Raw genomic sequence first — 18063 nt, 5'->3', positions numbered from 1 at the left:
TTGCTGTTACAGAGGCACCTTGTCAATGCTGGACCACTCATGCCTGAGTTATATATACCCCCACATAAACCTATAGGACCAAAATCTGACTAATATTTTTTAGGAAGCATGGCATGGCTTAAAAAGACCCGCTAGGGTCGATAGCCTAGTAATCCTATATTATCCTATGATCCTATGACTACTGCAACAAACCTTGTAGAATTCCACTGAGCACTGTTTTTTTTTCTTTGTGTAGTTACATTTTAACTGCCATTCTCTATTTGCAGTTAATTATCCAGTGTCTTATTTGCCACTCCTTTTGCACATATTAATTGGTAACACAGTCAAACAGATTGAATTTGACTGGCAGGACCTCTGCTGCATCAGCTGAAAGTAAATTTCAAGTATTTTTCAGGGAACTGCTAAAATAAATTACTACATGAGTAGATATGATTTTTACTTTTCTGGTAACATTATTTTTTTCTATTTTTTTCTCTCATTTTATTGCAGAGCGATTTTATTTAATGTTTATTTCTTCGAGGGAGTTTTACAAATTAGATTTTTGTATATTTTTTCGTGTGTGTGTGTGTGTGTGTTTTAAGGCTAGTATACATTCTCAGCTGCCTTGTGAATTTTGGGAAAATATGGACAACTAACATTTGTGGCTAAGTAGCAAGGGGAGAAAGTTCAAGGTTTTCCTTGCAGAGCTGTTAAAGCAAACAGATTATTGACTGAATCTGTTTTTCTTCACCTCTGCTGTAACCTGTCATTTTTCAAGTGTCTGTCTACTAAGTTAATTTAACTTTAATGACCTTCACACCCCTGTTTATTTGCTCCTACAAGTAAACAACAGAGGTGCAGTACACACGGAATGGTACTTAGACCACCATCAATAGGATTCAGGTAATGGGGCTCAGAGGATCACAAAACACAGCAACGTACTGCTGAATGGTACATCTCCAGGCTGTAGCCAATCAGATGAGAGTAGCAAAATAGAAAGGCTTTAAATAGTCTAGTCTGGACAATAGCGGAGCATTAGGAGTGCAGAGATGACAAAAAGCATGAGCAGATGCAGTGAGAACAACATCTGGACAAGCATCGGGATGGTAAAGGGAGTGCAGCTAAAAGCAGAACCAAACACTACTTTTTAGCTCTACCTAACACTACTGCAAAGTTAAAAAATCCAAATGCTAAACCACATCTGAAGAAATTTTCATAGGAAGTGAAAAGTGCCTATCTACACATCTTTTCAGGAATTTTAGCTGGATTTTGATTTTTGACTTGGTTTAATATTGTGGAGTCAACCTATATTAAATTGAATTTTTTAATGTTTTAAGTCCTTGGTTGTTTGCACTCATATTTTTCACTACTGCAAAGTTCTTCCAAAGGAATGTGAGGCAGTATAGGTTCATAAGTAAGTACTGAGACAGCATAAGTTCATAACTAAGTACTAAGTTAGCTGTCCTTGTGGGCCATTTTAAGCCTAGCCTATTTCCCTTCCAAAGGTAAGATTCAAACCCTGTAAATTTTATTTGTGAGGTAAACACCTTAACCATTATACCAATCCCCAAGGAATATCATTTGTTGGCCAGCTCAGTACTATACAGGGATAAAACCCTGACTGTGACCTAAGCAACCCAAATTCAGTTACAATCTCAGGCATCTGAAACACTGGCAGGGAGGATGGGCCTGCCTATGACCTAAGCAACCCAAATTCAGTTACAATCTCAGGCATCTGAAACACTGGCAGGGAGGATGGGCCTGCCTAACCTTGGGAGAGATACTGTGCCAGACATCTTTCTGCTAGAGGCCTGGTAGAGGCTGGAACAGAAAGAGATATAATACTGGGTTGTGTGGCTGCAGGACAGAGCAATTGTGATTGCCCATATGAGCCTGGTAGTGGGGCTCAGGCTCTAGCTACACCCTTTTGTTGTTGTTAGAAGGTAGACTATTAATGTTGGGATGTAACCAAAAACAGCATCATAGTATGATGGTCCACTCCGGCCTCATCTAACTTTACATGCCCAGCCATGTTTGTCTTGTGCATGGAGGAGGAGGACTCTATGCACAGTTGCTCTCCCTCTAGAGAGAACCTGTGGGTGAGAGTCATACAAAGAATCTGCCATGGATGGGAGCTTTGAGAATCAAGACTACATGGTCCAGAAGGGTCTGAAGTCAGTGAAGTTAGACAAAAGAAAAAACAGATGGAATGCCATTTGCTCATGCACATGCTAACAGAATGATTCTCATTAGAAGATAAAGACCTGAAGATTAGGCTAGGATAATTCCGGTAGTTGTGTGACTGCAGCAAGCCAAGAAACAATGAATGAAGTCACAGCACAATTAGACAGAAAATACGTTTATTCACCACAAACAATACATTAAGCGCTTTCGTTCAAGTGTATACTGAACTTCATCAGAACAATTAAGTCAATCTCAATTTGGTAGTTATACAATTTCAAAAAAATCACATGATCAGCAAGGACTAAACACTTAAAGTCACATAGATTTTAAAATACAAATTCTAATCCAAGTAAGCCCCCCAGACACACAAACACACACACACACACACACACACACACACACATACACACACACACACACACACACACACACTCATCTAAATGTCGTAATACTTCAATTTTAAAATGGGAGCTAATGAACAACACTCATTTAATCCTGGTTGAACACTTGCATTCAACTTAATCTGCCATAACATTTCCTTATAATTTCACTTGGGTTAGAATTTGAATTTTAAATCTGTGTGTCTTTAAGTGTTTAGTCCTTGCTGGTCATGTGATTTTTTGAAATTGTATAACTACCAAGTTGAGATTGACTTAATTGTTCTGATGAAGTTCAGTATGCACTTGAAGGAAAGCGCTTAACGTATTGTTTGTGGTGAATAAACGTATTTTCTGTGGAATTGTGTTGTGACTTCATTCATTGCTTCTTGGCTTGCTGTGGTCACTGGTCTGGAACATTTTTGGATTACTGTGTGACGTGTGACAGTTCCGGAGATGGTGGAGGAGGATGGACTCACATTACAGGATATACAGTAACAGTACCAGAGATGGTGGAGGAGGATGGACTCACATGACAGGATATACAGTAACAGTACCAGAGATGGTGGAGGAGGATGGACTCACATGACAGGATATACAGTAATAGTATCAGAGATGGTGGAGGAGGATGGTCTCACATGGCAGGATATACAGTAACATTACCAGAGATGGTGGAGGAGGATGGACTCACATGACAGGATATACAGTAACAGTTCCAGAGATAGTGGAGGAGGATGGACTCACATGACAGGATATACAGTAACAGTTCCGGAGATGGTGGAGGAGGATGGACTCACATGACAGGATATACAGTAACAGTACCAGGGATGGTGGAGGAGGATTGACTCACATGACATGATATACAGTAACAGTACCAGAGATGGTGGAGGAGGATGGACTTGCATGACAGGATATACAGTAACAGTACCAGAGATGGTGGAGGAAGATGGACTCACATGACAGGATATACAGTAACAGTACCAGAGATGGTGGAGGAGAATGGACTCACATGACAGGATATACAGTAAAAGTTCTGGAGATGGCGGAGGAGGATGGACTCACATGACAGGATATACAGTAACAGTACCAGAGATGGTGGAGGAGGATGGACTCACATGACAGGATATACAGTAACAGTTCCGGAGATGGTGGAGGAGGATGGACTCACATGACAAGATATACAGTAACAGTACCAGAGATGGTGGAGGAGGATGGACTCACATTACAGGATACACAGTAGCAGTTCTGGAGATGGTGGAGGAGGATGGACTCACATGACAGGATATACAGCAACAGTTCCGGAGATGGTGGAGGAGGATGGACTCACATGACAAGATATACAGTAACAGTACCAGAGATGGTGGAGGAGGATGGACTCACATGACAGGATATACAGTAACAGTACCAGAGATGGTGGAGGAGGATGGACTCACATGACAGGATATACAGTAATAGTTCCGGAGATGGTGGAGGAATATGGACTCACATGACAGGATATACAGTAACGGTACCAAAGATAGTGGAGGAGGATGGACTCACATGACAGGATATACAGTAACAGTTCCAGAGATGGTGGAGGAGGATGGACTCACATGACAGGATATACAGTAATAGTTCCGGAGATGGTGGAGGAATATGGACTCACATGACAGGATATACAGTAACGGTACCAGAGATAGTGGAGGAGGATGGACTCACATGACAGGATATACAGTAACAGTTCCAGAGATGGTGGAGGAGGATGGACTCACATGACAGGATATACAGTAACAGTTCCGGAGATGGTGGAGGAGGATGGACTCACCTGACAGGATATACAGTAACAGTACCAGAGATGGTGGAGGAGGATAGACTCACATGACAGGATATACAGTAACAGTACCAGAGATGTGGAGGAGAATGGACTCACATGACAGGATATACAGTAACAGTTCCGGAGATGGTGGAGGAAGATGGACTCACATGACAGGATATACAGTAACAGTACCAGAGATGGTGGAGGAGGATGGACTCACATGACAGGATATACAGTAACAGTACCAGAGACATGGAGGAGGATGGACTCACATGACAGAATATACAGTAACAGTACCAGAGATGGTGGAGGAGGATGGACTCACATGACAGGATATACAGTAACAATACCAGAGATGGTGGAGGAGGATGGACTCACATGACAGGATATACAGTAACATTTCTGGAGTTGGTGCAGGAAGATGGACTCACATGACAGGATATACAGTAATAGTACCAGAGATGGTGGAGGAGGATTGACTCACATGACAGGATATACAGTAACAGTTCTGGAAATGGTGGAGGAGGATGGACTCACATGACAGGATATACAGTAACAGTACCAGGGATGGTGGAGGAGGATGGACTTACATGACAGGATATACAGTAACAGTTCCGGAGATGGTGGAGGAGGATGGGCTCACATGACAGGATATACAGTAGCAGTACCAGAGATGGTGAAGGAGGATGGACTCACATGACAGGATATACAGTAACAGTACCAGAGATGGTGAAGGAGGATGAACTCACATGACAGGATATACAGTAACAGTACCAGAGATGGTGGAGGAGGATGGACTCACATGACAGGATATACAGTAACAGACCATAGATGGTGAAGAAGGGTGGACTCACATGACAGGATCTACAGTAACCGTACCAGAGATGGTGGAGGAGGATGGACTCACATGACAGGATATACAGTAACAGTACCAAAGATGGTGGAGGAGGATGAAATCACATGACAGGATATACAGTAACAGTTCTGGAGATGGTGGAGGAGGATGAACTCACATGACAGGATATACAGTAACAGTACCAGAGATGGTGGAGGAGGATGGACTCACATGACAGGATATACAGTAACAGTACCAGAGATGGTGGAGGAGGATGGACTCACATGACAGAACATACAGTAACAGTACCAGAGATGGTGGAGAAGGATGGACTCACATGACAGGATATACAGTAACAGTACCAGAGATGGTGGAGGAGGATGGACTCACATGACAGGATATACAGTAACAGTACCAGAGACATGGAGGAGGATGGACTCACATGACAGGATATACAGTAACAGTACCTGAGATGGTGGAGGAGGATGGACTCACATGACAGGATATACAGTAACAGTACCAGAGATGGTGGAGGAGGATGGACTCACATGACAGGATATACAGTAACAGTACCAGAGATGGTGGAGGAGGATGGACTCACATGACAGGATATACAGTAACAGTACCAGAGATGGTGGAGGAGGATGGACTCACATGACAGGATATACAGTAACAGTACCAGAGATGGTGGAGGAGGATGGACTCACATGACAGGATATACAGTAACAGTACCAGAGATGGTGGAGGAGGATGAAATCACATGACAGGATATACAGTAACAGTACCAGAGATGGTGGAGGAGGATGAAATCACATGACAGGATATACAGTAACAGTTCTGGAGATGGTGGAGGAGGATGAACTCACATGACAGGATATACAGTAACAGTACCAGAGATGGTGGAGGAGGATGGACTCACATGACAGGATATACAGTAACAGTACCAGAGACATGGAGGAGGATGGACTCACATGACAGGATATACAGTAACAGTACCAGAGATGGTGGAGGAGGATGGACTCACATGACAGGATATACAGTAACAGTACCAAAGATGGTGGAGGAGGATGAAATCACATGACAGGATATACAGTAACAGTTCTGGAGATGGTGGAGGAGGATGAACTCACATGACAGTATATACAGTAACAGTACCAGAGATGGTGGAGGAGGATGGACTCACATGACAGGATATACAGTAACAGTACCAGAGACATGGAGGAGGATGGACTCACATGACAGGATATACAGTAACAGTACCAGAGATGGTGGAGGAGGATGGACTCACATGACAGGATATACAGTAACAGTACCAGAGATGGTGGAGGAGGATGGACTCACATGACAGGATATACAGTAACAGTACCAGAGATGGTGGAGGAGGATGGACTCACATGACAGGATATACAGTAACAGTACCAGAGATGGTGGAGGAGGATGGACTCACATGACAGGATATACAGTAACAGTACCAGAGATGGTGGAGGAGGATGGACTCACATGACAGAATATACAGTAACAGAACCAGAGATGGTGGAGGAGAATGGACTCACATGACAGGATATACAGTAACAGTACCAGAGATGGTGGAGGAGGAGGATGGACTCACATGACAGGATATACAGTAACAGTACCAGAGATGGTGGAGGAGGATGGACTCACATGACAGGATATACAGTAACAGTACCAGAGATGGTGGAGGAGGATGAACTCACATGACAGGATATACAGTAACAGTACCAGAGATGGTGGAGGAGGATGGACTCACATGACAGGATATACAGTAACAGTACCAGAGATGGTGGAGGAGGATGAACTCACATGACAGGATATACAGTAACAGTACCAGAGATGATGGAGGAGGATCGACTCACATGACAGGATATACAGTAACAGTACCAGAGATGGTGAATGAAGATGAACTCACATGATAGGAAATAAAAGAGTACAAGAGGAAAATGAAAGAAGAAGGTAAAAGCAAGCAAAAGGTACAAGTCAAGTATTTATCAAGTACAGAAATAAATTGGATGGGATAGTGGGGCAGAGCTGGAGAAAGGAAGTGGCACAGATTGGAGGATAAAAGGAGGAGAGAGAGAGAGAGAGGCAGAGAATGACTGAAGTTTACATCACATGATCACATGGCACAGCACAGGTTCTTAGGAAACTTTGGGGTAGATAAGTGTGAGCATTTTTCAGAACATTACAAGAACTACATAAATGACTTTTTATTTATTTATTTACATTTGCTTACTTGGAAATTCCGACTGGATGCAGGCCCTTTTTCAGCGGATGCCCGGGGAGAAAAGCTCCACACCATGTATATGATAGAGATACAAAGTTGCAGCAATTGTAAACAACATTACAGGTTGTTGGCTTTAATACAATAACAAGATATTAATTATCAACAGTATATACAGAAAACGTTGCAAGTTAAGACAGTTTCTTGTCATTTATAATATTAGTAACAACGCTATCAGACAAGATGTTAAAGTATGTAAAGACAACTAGCTATTTCTGATTGTGGTTAGTAGTGGCAGTAGTATAGTTGGGTTAAGAGTTTAGGTGGGGGGGTAAGGGTGGGGGTGTTAGTCTGGATTAGAAAAAGGACAAAGCCAGTGCAAATTTAAGTGGGACTTGGGAATTATAAAGGCTAACTGTTTGGCTAGTCAGATGAGAAGGAAAAGGAAGACAGACTGAAGAGAAGACGGCAGCAGCAGGATTGCAGCTAGGAAAGTGAAAGAGGGCAGGACGGGGGAAAGGCTTGTGGCCATAGGTACATGTGATCAGACAACATCAGGCTTCATATTTTATAGGTTCATTACATAGCTTTGAGGACTGCGCAGACGGCGCAGTGGTGCAGCGGTAGTGTTGTCACCTCACAGCAAGAAGTTCTCTGGTTTAATTCTCGGCTGGGGTGCTTTCTGTGTGGAGTCTGCATGTCCTCCCTGTGTTCATGTGGGTTTCCTCTGGGTGCTCCGGTTTCCTCCCACATTATAAAGACATGAGTCTGGAACATTTCTCCCCGGGCCTCCGCTGAAAATTGGCTTCGTTCCAAGTCAGACTTTCCTGGTTAACAAATGTTAAATAAATAAAATAAATACATATATAAGCAGGAGGATCACTGAAAAACCTCACCAGAAAATTCCAATAGTGTTGAGAAGCATTAGTTATCTTGATCGATATAGTACACGCTTCATATGGACATTTGCAGTTACTCATCCCATCATCAAACTGGGTTTGAAAGCTGACTAGGATCTTGCTTTGTTTCACATTGCAAGGAGAGTTCTCTGTAAGTAGGAGACAGTGTTATATCTATCAAAAATCCAAAAGAAACCTCCACCACAGGAAAAAAGCCAAACATATTGTAAGGATGAGCAAAACAACCACCAAAAAAGTCTGGGTTCACTGAAAACGTACAGCTTCATCAGCTTTCTGTGAAACCCATCTTTTTTGATGGTTGCTTTGGTCTTCTTCACAATAAATTTGTGTTTTTCATTAGTCCTGAGATGGAGGATTCTTTTGGATTTTTCATGTTGTTCAGGGTCACAGAACAGGTGTGCCTACTATGCACCTGGCTATGGTGTTTATATATCTATCATGCCAACTGGTCATATTTATGTGCTACAGAAAGTTAAGATCTTTGGTGCAGGTAGTAGTGGTGTCATCTGCTTTGTAAAGGTAAAGGAGGTCTAGTAGGCCAGGGTCATCATTAGCATGGAAAACCAGGCAATATTTGCCTGGTGTCTGCATGTGATGGAGCATCTTAGGGGTCTTCTTATTTGGGCAAGAAGAGATACATGCTAACGTCCTTTGATTTGATTTCTGTTTCTACTTCACTGAGGTAGATACCAAAGAACAGGGACCAAACACTGAGCCCTGTTGGATGTGAGCTGTGACTATTTTTTCTAAGAAAGACATGCCAACAAGCCATCAACTCTTACTATATGAATGCTGTCTAGGGGGAAAGTTGACAATCCGGTGGATGATATCTGTGTTGAGGATTAGGTGGGTCAGCTTGTCTGTAATACCTGCATGGGGAATGTTGTCAAAGACTTTAGTCAGATCCAGATAGGCAGTGTGGTTGCCCATGAATTCAATAACCCTTTTAAAGAAATCAGCTATACTGTTATAGACTGAATCTGCCTTCCAAGAAATATAATTGGCTAAAGGAATTAAGGATCATTAATTTTGTTATAAATTCTATGATGATGCATTCCATGACTTTGTAAATCACCGTGGAAAAGGATTGGTCTATCAGAACCAGGATCTGTGGTGGTACTACCCTTTGGGATAGCATGACCTAGACCCATAACTAGTTTGGGACAAAGGGGACCTCTGCCCTGGGTGCAAGCTAAGAGGCATAATTGTGCTGATGATGTGGGAAGGCAGTGCCAACATAGCTTTATGAAGCCATGATGGTATGAGCCTCTAAGGTTTAGCAGCTACACAAGGAATGCCAATACTGCATCTGTGGTCAGTGTGTGGCGATTTAACAGTGCTTGTTGCATTTGTAGCAATCAACTTACTACAGTTTCCAAGTACATGAGCTGTTTTTGCTTTGAGTAGAAATTTTATTATTAATTCATTCATTTATTTTTGTGTTTATTTGTTTTATTTTATTTATTTATTTATTTTGCTTCTCAAGTTTGAGTTGAGGGGGTTCCAGTTCAAGGAATAGCACAGGGCAACAGATGACCTACTCACAGTTCTAGAACCACCATAGCATTTCTCCCAACATCTGGTAAACAACCAGCAGAGAAGAATAGGGTGAGCAGGTTCAAGAAGAAAAAAAGAAAATAGGGGTTACATGGCTGGACAGGATAAAACGGTAATGTACTTAAGATGTTTATGAAAGCAGAATGACACGTCAGGAGAGAGTAAAAACCTTTTTTAAAGGAAAATATAAGGGGCAGGGACATGTGATAGGGGTGAGCATGGTACTAGGGGGATGGAATTTCCCTGGAAGAGAAAGTTGATGTAGGAGGTAGGGGGCATGATTAGCAGATGCCTTGATATGAGAAAGGATTTTTTCCCAGAAACAGTGGCTGGTATGTAGAATAATTTACCGGGAATGGTACTATAGGCTAAAAGAGCTGTGTGGCCTTTAAAGCAGGCTGGCATTTCCAGAGTGACAAAATGAACTGTAACTAAAGCTCGCTGCAACCACTGGACTGACTAGATAGAATAAAATTCATCTTTTTATGGATAATGTATGTAATACGATGCAATACATTCCATACCGGTGAACATGGGCAAGAAAGTTAATCAGAACAACTTCACTAGTTTGCTCTTCAGAAAATTTTTCATGCCTTTCCCTGAGACAGAATTAGGGCTAATGAGCCCATAATGGCCTGGTTCTTTCCTTGACCCTCTTTTGTGTAAGGAAATTTCAATGGTCATTTCCAATTCTTAGACACCAGTCCACCAAACACCACTGTCACTTCATTTAACACCCTGCTAGACAGCTTATCCCCCCCATCTTATATCTTTAAAGTCCTTTAGGTTCTGTCTATGCCTTGTCCTAGCTACTTTCCCATTTGTCTAGTTTTTCGACCACCTACACCAGCTTTACCTTCCCATTCTGTGTTCTACCTCATTCATCTTCCATAAATATAAACATGAAAAACTTATGAATTATAGCTGCTGGATCTGTAACATTTTTTAACATCTCCCTACCTGTTTTTCAGTACCACAGTCCTGTATGTGACTAGTTGTAGCTGAGAATGTTTTTTAAACGCATCCTCTTGTTTTTCTTCCCTTAAATACCACTGATTTCTCCTTCTTTAGTGTCACATTGTACGGTATAGTGAGATTCGTTGCTTTTTTTCTGGCATCTTTGCATGTTTTTTTTTCTCATCCTCCTCCCAGTTATTCATCCACCTGGATCCCTTCTTCTTCTTCTGATGGACCACCTTTGTGAATTTCTGATTTTGGCAAGTACAGTGCCTCTTCTTCATGCACCCTATTTTTCATCTGTTACTGAATTTGATTTCCTTCTGCACGTCATCGTTGATACAACTTCATTGTTACTTTATTGTGCTTATTTCCTACCTTCTTTTCCTGTTGTTTCTTGTTCTTGCACTGTTTCCTTGATTAGAGTGCCAGAACCCCCATGGCCTTATGGTACTTCTCAGGAATGCCCCATGGAAGGAGAGACACACTATGGCACTATCAGGTCACAACTGTTAATCGACTATCTCACCTATAACCCGGTCACCTCATCTGCTCTAGTGAGCACTAGATAAAAGATGTCTTCTCCACATTTGTCCACTCAGTCTGATCAAATGTAAATTCCAGTAGAGCTTGTATGAGTTCCCCTCTCTCCCCCGCACCTTGTATGCAGTCAGGCCCTGATTCATTGATAGAAGTTTTAAGGCTTTCTTTTCCTTTCCCACCCACATCCAACTACATCAATTTTAGCCCAGATTTTGTGATAAAACCAGTATATCCACTGTCAGTTTCCTTGCCCATTTCCTCATCTTATGTTCTCTCTTCCTACTCTTTGTTCAACTTCTACATCTTTGCAAACAATAATTCACCCATAGTGGTGGTGGTGCTACGATAGCGTTGTTGCCTCACAGTAAGACATTGTCCTGTTCGATTCTCAGCTAGAGCGTCTTCTGTGTGGAGACATGCATAAATGGGCCTAACTTGATTGAAGGTTGTGCGTCAGAGCTGGCAACTTGGCAAGTAAAAATCTACTGCCAATCATTAGCGGACCGGAGTTCCGCTGTGGCGACCCCTAAACGGGAAAAGCCAAAAGACTCAACAATCAGATCATTCTAAAAGGACTGTTGCTTGGTCATTGGTGATGTTAGAAAGAAGGAAGGTCAGACTGAGACTGTTGCTTTAATATACTTATCCAGTCCACAGTAAGATTCTGACAGTTCCAGATGTAAACCTTTTGTGTCTTTCGTGTAACTCCCCAACCACTTACTTTTTTATATTCTTTCTGTTAATGTGAATCCTTCAATACCTTACCAACCTCTATATTTCCTTTCTTCCATAACTTGCTAATGCAAGATGTTTTATTTATTTATTTTATTTATTTATTTATATTTGTTGACCGGGAGTGTCCGACTGGACGTAGGTCCATTTTCAGCAGAGGCCCGGGGAGAAAAGCTCCACAGTTAAAATAAACAGACAGTAGTTACATTGGATTACATAGCGATTAACAATTTACATAGCAATTACTTACAACATATTTACAGATGAAGAACATAGTACATCAGTAGACAACTAGAATCTTTATCTGTGAAGTACATAACAGACATTAACAAATGTTAAAATAAGAAGTTCCTGCTGTATAAGTACTAGGCTTATGAGCATCTGAGCTTGCTATAATCAAGGTAGTTAGTGGAGTGGAAAGAAAGGTAGTGGTTGGATGGGGAGGGTGATATTAGAGTGGGAGTTGTAAGGGCATAGCCAGCATGTTTTAGGTGCGCTTTTAGTAAAGTTTTGAAGTGGGTGCATGATGGTACGGAGGTAATTGTGGGTGGGAGGGAGTTCCATAATTTGGCTATGGTGCAAGAGAATAGTGCTTCACCAGCAGAGTTATTGGATTTAGTGATCTGCAAGTGATTTTTGTTGCTGGATCTTAGTAGTCTGGTGGCGCGATAGGGTTGGAGTAGATTCTGGAGGGATGTTGGTAGCAACTATGGAATAGCCACTGCGTGGTCTGCATTCCCCTTAAGTGCTCCACTTTTGTGTAAATTCTGTTAAAACAGCTAGTCATTTGGCCTTGATCTTGGCTGAAAATGGTAATTGTCATTAGTCTATTCACCCAGTGACCAAAATGCAAACAAAAAGCTTTAATAAGCAATTTTATGTTTACTTGTTGACAGTTTCTATGACAATGTCTGTCAGGTCAGAGTCCTTAATGTGAAACTGACAAACAGTGCTGCATGTTAGACAGTGATGGCTGTGTACCTCACAAACTGTTTGAAAAATCTAACAATAATTTTATTCCACCACAAACTATTTAAATAAAAAGCATATTCAATGGTAAAAAATATTGGATTTTGTCCTACATTTCTACTGATTTGAGAAATCTGATATAATTTGTTTATTTTTTTCAGTAGTTTTTACCCCGTAACCATAATTAAAAATGAGTCCGTACCTCCTTGCGAGTCCAAAGTCAATGATCTTCACTTGGTTCCCTGCTTGACTCACACACAGAATATTCTCAGGCTGCAAAAGGAAAGGAAATGGGAGTAAATTTCCCAAAACTACACCTTGCGCAAACATTCATTTTTTTACGTCATTTCAGTTATTTTCATAAGTACATGTCTGTACAAGTATCTAATGGCCTCTCTCCCCACCCCCAGCCTGGCATGACCGTCTGTTTTTCAGCTCTGCTTGAATAAGAAGGATGTGTTTATGTGGGCAGCAGTGTGGTCTAGCAGTCGAAATGCTGTGTAACCCAAGAGAACTTGGTGGTGGTTCTCAGCAGCTCTTTGTTAAAACAGCATGTGCTATGAGTTAAGGAAAGTCACCTGACCTTCCTTAGCTGTAGTCCTCACAGCTGTGGGTTTGGGTAGAATCAGACCAGGGCCCCATAATAAACAAGGGCATGTCTCTGTGTAGTCATACGTTTCTTCAGTGTGTTTGAAACTGAATACGTGTGTGTGTGTGTGTGTGTGTGTGTGTGTGTGTGTGTGTGTGTGTGTGTGTGTGTCTGTATGTGCACTGTGCATGCATCTCTGGGTCATTCTGTGTGCACATGTGACTGTATAATAGCAGAAATTGTATCTACTTCTACAAGTGAATACACCCAAACACTGAAATGTTAGGCACGTTAAGCAACATACTCATACACTGTGAGGTTCAGATATGGCTATTACAACACAGTTCTGAACATCCCGAACTATCTGTTCAAATCGTTTTGGCACAGAGGAATACAAGGAAAACAACAAACATGACTTATCACACTAAATGTCTGTAACTAATATAGAGTATCACTCTGACTTATGTTAAAAAATACAGCCATAACTGAAGGTTTGTTACCAAGTACATTTGCAAAGTATATAGAAACCTAGTCTTTGCTTTAGGCTTTTACATAAAGTATGATTATTTAACATCATCCACTCAGTTAGAATATTCCCTAAAAAAAGAAATAGAATACTGAATTACATGACATGTACCTCAACTTTAGCTTTGCTCTCTGAAAAAAATAGTTATGCCGTGGTAACATTTGGAAAAAATATGTATGCTAATTATGCTTAAAATGAACAGGTGTATTTTATATAAGTTAAAGCAAGTATAAAGTACAAAAAAACAGATGCCCATTACATATTTTAAGCAATTATACAACTTTTAATTAGTATCTGTTAATATTGTTCATGTTTTCACAATCAATATTCATAATAACAAAAGTCCCTTATTTTAATATACATGAATAAAAACGATGCAACCCTTCAAAGTATAACTATGCTGCAAATAAGTGGAATTACAGGCATTGAATGTTTTATAAAGCATGGAGAGGTACTTTTTATAAAATTGCCCGAGTTTTCACATTATCTCATAAGTTTCAGTAGCTTTTTGGAACTTATCAAGACCCAAGTAAGTGAAGTGTCTCTTTCACACTAGTTTTTTTTCCCCGAAGTATACTCAGCCTAAGACAATGTTATGTTGATCTGCTTGTATAAAATCTATAATTGCAGCCTAGTGCTGTTGCATAAGTGATATTAGTTACTACACAGCTTTTCCTGTTTGCCTTATATTTTTATTATTTTCTATCCGTGTTTATAATGTTTTAAAACTATAATAAAATTCAGTAAAAAATGCTGCTTGAGTTCACAGATAGTGTTCTGCACAACAAATTGTGCTGGCGATGAACATTTTTAAAATTAACAGTTCCATGAAAAGGAAATATGGAAGATGTTTTCCTTAAAAAGACAAAGGCGTGAGTTTAATATTGGTGACATTTCAAGTACTGATAAGTATAGAATATTTGGAGGCATGACTCAACTCAAGTGCAATTTTTGTTATCAATTATGACATATTTATTTTTCCATTTAAGGTTTGAAATAGCATGATGCAGTGACATTATAATATGCGATAGTAGCATATTTTAGAATACTCTGTGGGCATGGATTCTAGAACATTCTATGCATAATAAGCAGTGAATCACTTGTAACTTACACATAGCTGCTTTAATAGACTGGCTCATTTAAATGCCTTATAAACCAGACCCAGTCCCACAGTTCAGACCCAGTCCCACAGTTCCTCCTGAAGCAGCATCATCATCTGAGTTATATTCTGCATTAATGCTTTATTTTTACCTGCATTTGTCTATTAATGAGTATAACACTTTTAAAGTGCGCATAAATATATTTGTGAAATTTATAAAAGAACTTTCAAGTCGGACATGTTTAACTGGCTATAACTGTTTTATATGAAAAAGATTAAAATATAACTTGTGAAACTTGTCCAAAGAAATGATTACTTATCAAATCATATGATTAAACTAGAATGGAATGTACACAGTGTTTTAATTAAAAATGATACATGAGAAAATGCAATTTAGTACTGCTAGAACAGTGCCATTTATTCTCTGATAAGTCTTTTTACCATCAAATGTCTTATTATTGTGGGAATACAAAAAAATCTTAAAATATAATCATTTGCAAAATTGGTGTAAAACATAAATAAGTATGCAATAAAGGTAAGTAAAGTTTAGCAACAGCACAATATGAAACTTTGCAACGTGAGTTTATGCAATTTGGCATTACTGTCATCTCCTCTCCGTACCAGCCAGCTGTAAGTATAACACCCATGCAGACATTTTGCTATGCATCTAACATACACTCTTGTAACCTACCTTTAGATCCAAGTGAAGAACGTACATTTGGTGCATATAGTGGATGCCTTCGCAGATCTGTTTAACAAACACCATAACTTCCAGTTCTGTCAAACGGTAGTCTTCATCAATAATTTTTTCAAAGAGTTCGCCACCTTCCAGACTAACAAAAAAACAGGGACACCAGCAGTAAAATCAGTTTGTGATGAAGAAACAAGAAATCTGAAATAGAAGCACTGAGATACTGACATTTTCTGTATAGCTAACAGTGGGCTGACCATATGATTCAATAGGGTGCAAAGCATTAGTGAACACAGTTAAGTTTTACTTGCAAGTAAAAGGTAAATGCAGGGAACTGATAATATTATGTTTTCCAACATGAGTACTTTGTTATGATGCAATTTCTTGACCAAATTTTTATGGTCATTAGTTATGGCGGCAGTTCTTACTGCCCTGTGATAGATGCAGCATTCGGGTTCACAACAGATGGTGTTCTTTGACACTTTTGACATGTTAGCATTATGTTCAGTGTTTGAGAGGCAGTAGACCTATTCCACATAGTGCAAATATAACACATGTTATGGTGAGCAAAGAAATGTGTAAGAGATGCGCAGACTATTTATTAATTTGTTCATTCACTGCTATGTGATAATCAGCAGTTTGAATTGCTCCAAAATTGGCCTATTTATGTTAAAACCTATGCCAGATGCATTAACACTCTGATTTTGTCATAGACATTAATACTTCACATACTGCATATCACAACCCTCAACTACAAAATTAGGATCCCTTCCATTAGTAGAAAAAAGAAGCATTAGGAGCTAACTGTGCAGTATGTCCACAGTGTCATCCATATAGTTTAGAAAATAACACAATACAGTATTCTAATTGATACAATCTAAATATTATATATAGTAGAGTAGTTGTGATAAGCAGACAAGTATTGCTATTACAAAACCACAGTTATTATCCAGTTTTACACCCCCACACATACACACAGACACACACACACACACACACACACACACACACACACACACACACGCACACGCACACGCACACGCACACGCACGCACACACACACGCACACACACGCACACACAGACACACACACGCATGCACATACACACACACACGCACACACACGCACACACATGCACGCACACACACACACACACCTCCAAGTAACAAGAGTTCAGTCTGCAGTGAGCACTTCCTGTTCCTGATCAGGTTCCCTGAGCTGTGTGTGCCATATGCTGCAGGCATAGCACTGAAAAAACAATGTATTTTTCACTAACACTTGCTAAATAAATATACCTGTTTAATCAGTTACTACATCTTCATTGTACTTCTCTTCATGAACTGCCTCAGACCTTTGCTCTGCCTCCAGCCCTGTTTGGTCTCCTTCCTCATTGTTTCCACAACATATGCTTACCATATAGAAGCACTTTAATACCCTCCTCATGACTGTGTTGGATCTTACTGATAAGGTTAGTTCTCCCACAGTACAGGTAATCCCCAGATCTATGACTCCATTATATTCCTTGTCTATTTTTACTAGTTTACTGTGTCCTATCACCCAGACACATAAGTATCTTATATTTGACTGTGTAAAGGTTATGCATTGAATCACAAAGCCTTCAAGCAGGAATTCTGTCAGTAAAAAGCAGACAGGTGTTCCCCCAAGAGGGATACGCAACTTAATTTCAGAGAACAAAATCACAGTAGACATCTTCCTTGATATTTCAGCCTTACTAAAACCTAATAATCTTAACTAATGCACCTTCCTCCATTACAAATATTCTCTGTCAACCCACTGCTTTCACTAGAGACATTTTCTTTCCTCTCTGTCTACACTGGTATTTATCATAGTTTAGTGAGCCCAGTCAACAAATTAAAGGTATTAAAGTGCAATTAAGAGAGGAGAAAATAAAAGCCAGCCTTGAGAAAAAAAAAAACACAGTTCAGCATTCAGGATAGAGCTTGGCAGTGTATAATGGTTTCATCATGTTGGAGAGCACACTGTATATGTTTTTGTATGCATCCAGTTATTTTGTTCCTCGGCTGGCATCGCCTTTTGAGTACCAGCCAG

The 18063-nt window shown here is 40.2% G+C and overlaps 1 protein-coding gene across 4 annotated transcripts in view; it reads right to left on the bottom strand.

The window, feature by feature from the left end:
* Positions 1-18063, bottom strand: part of MYLK2 (myosin light chain kinase 2) — a 688091-nt gene that overhangs the window by 53143 nt on the left and 616885 nt on the right. For all 4 annotated transcript variants that reach the window (XM_044090332.1, XM_044090333.1, XM_044090334.1 and 1 more), the window contains 2 exons: positions 15993-16134; positions 13290-13360 (listed from right to left, as the gene is read on the bottom strand). In XM_044090332.1, the coding sequence (XP_043946267.1) occupies positions 13290-13360; positions 15993-16134 (213 nt within the window). The remainder of the gene's footprint in view (positions 1-13289; positions 13361-15992; positions 16135-18063) is intronic.

Source organism: Protopterus annectens, chromosome 12.part0 (assembly GCF_019279795.1).
Source record: "Protopterus annectens isolate FY-2018-M chromosome 12.part0, PAN1.0, whole genome shotgun sequence".
Taxonomy (NCBI): Eukaryota; Metazoa; Chordata; order Ceratodontiformes; family Protopteridae; genus Protopterus; species Protopterus annectens.
The sequence above is the reverse complement of the archived record's forward strand: the minus strand, read 5'-3'. Positions and strand labels throughout refer to the sequence as shown.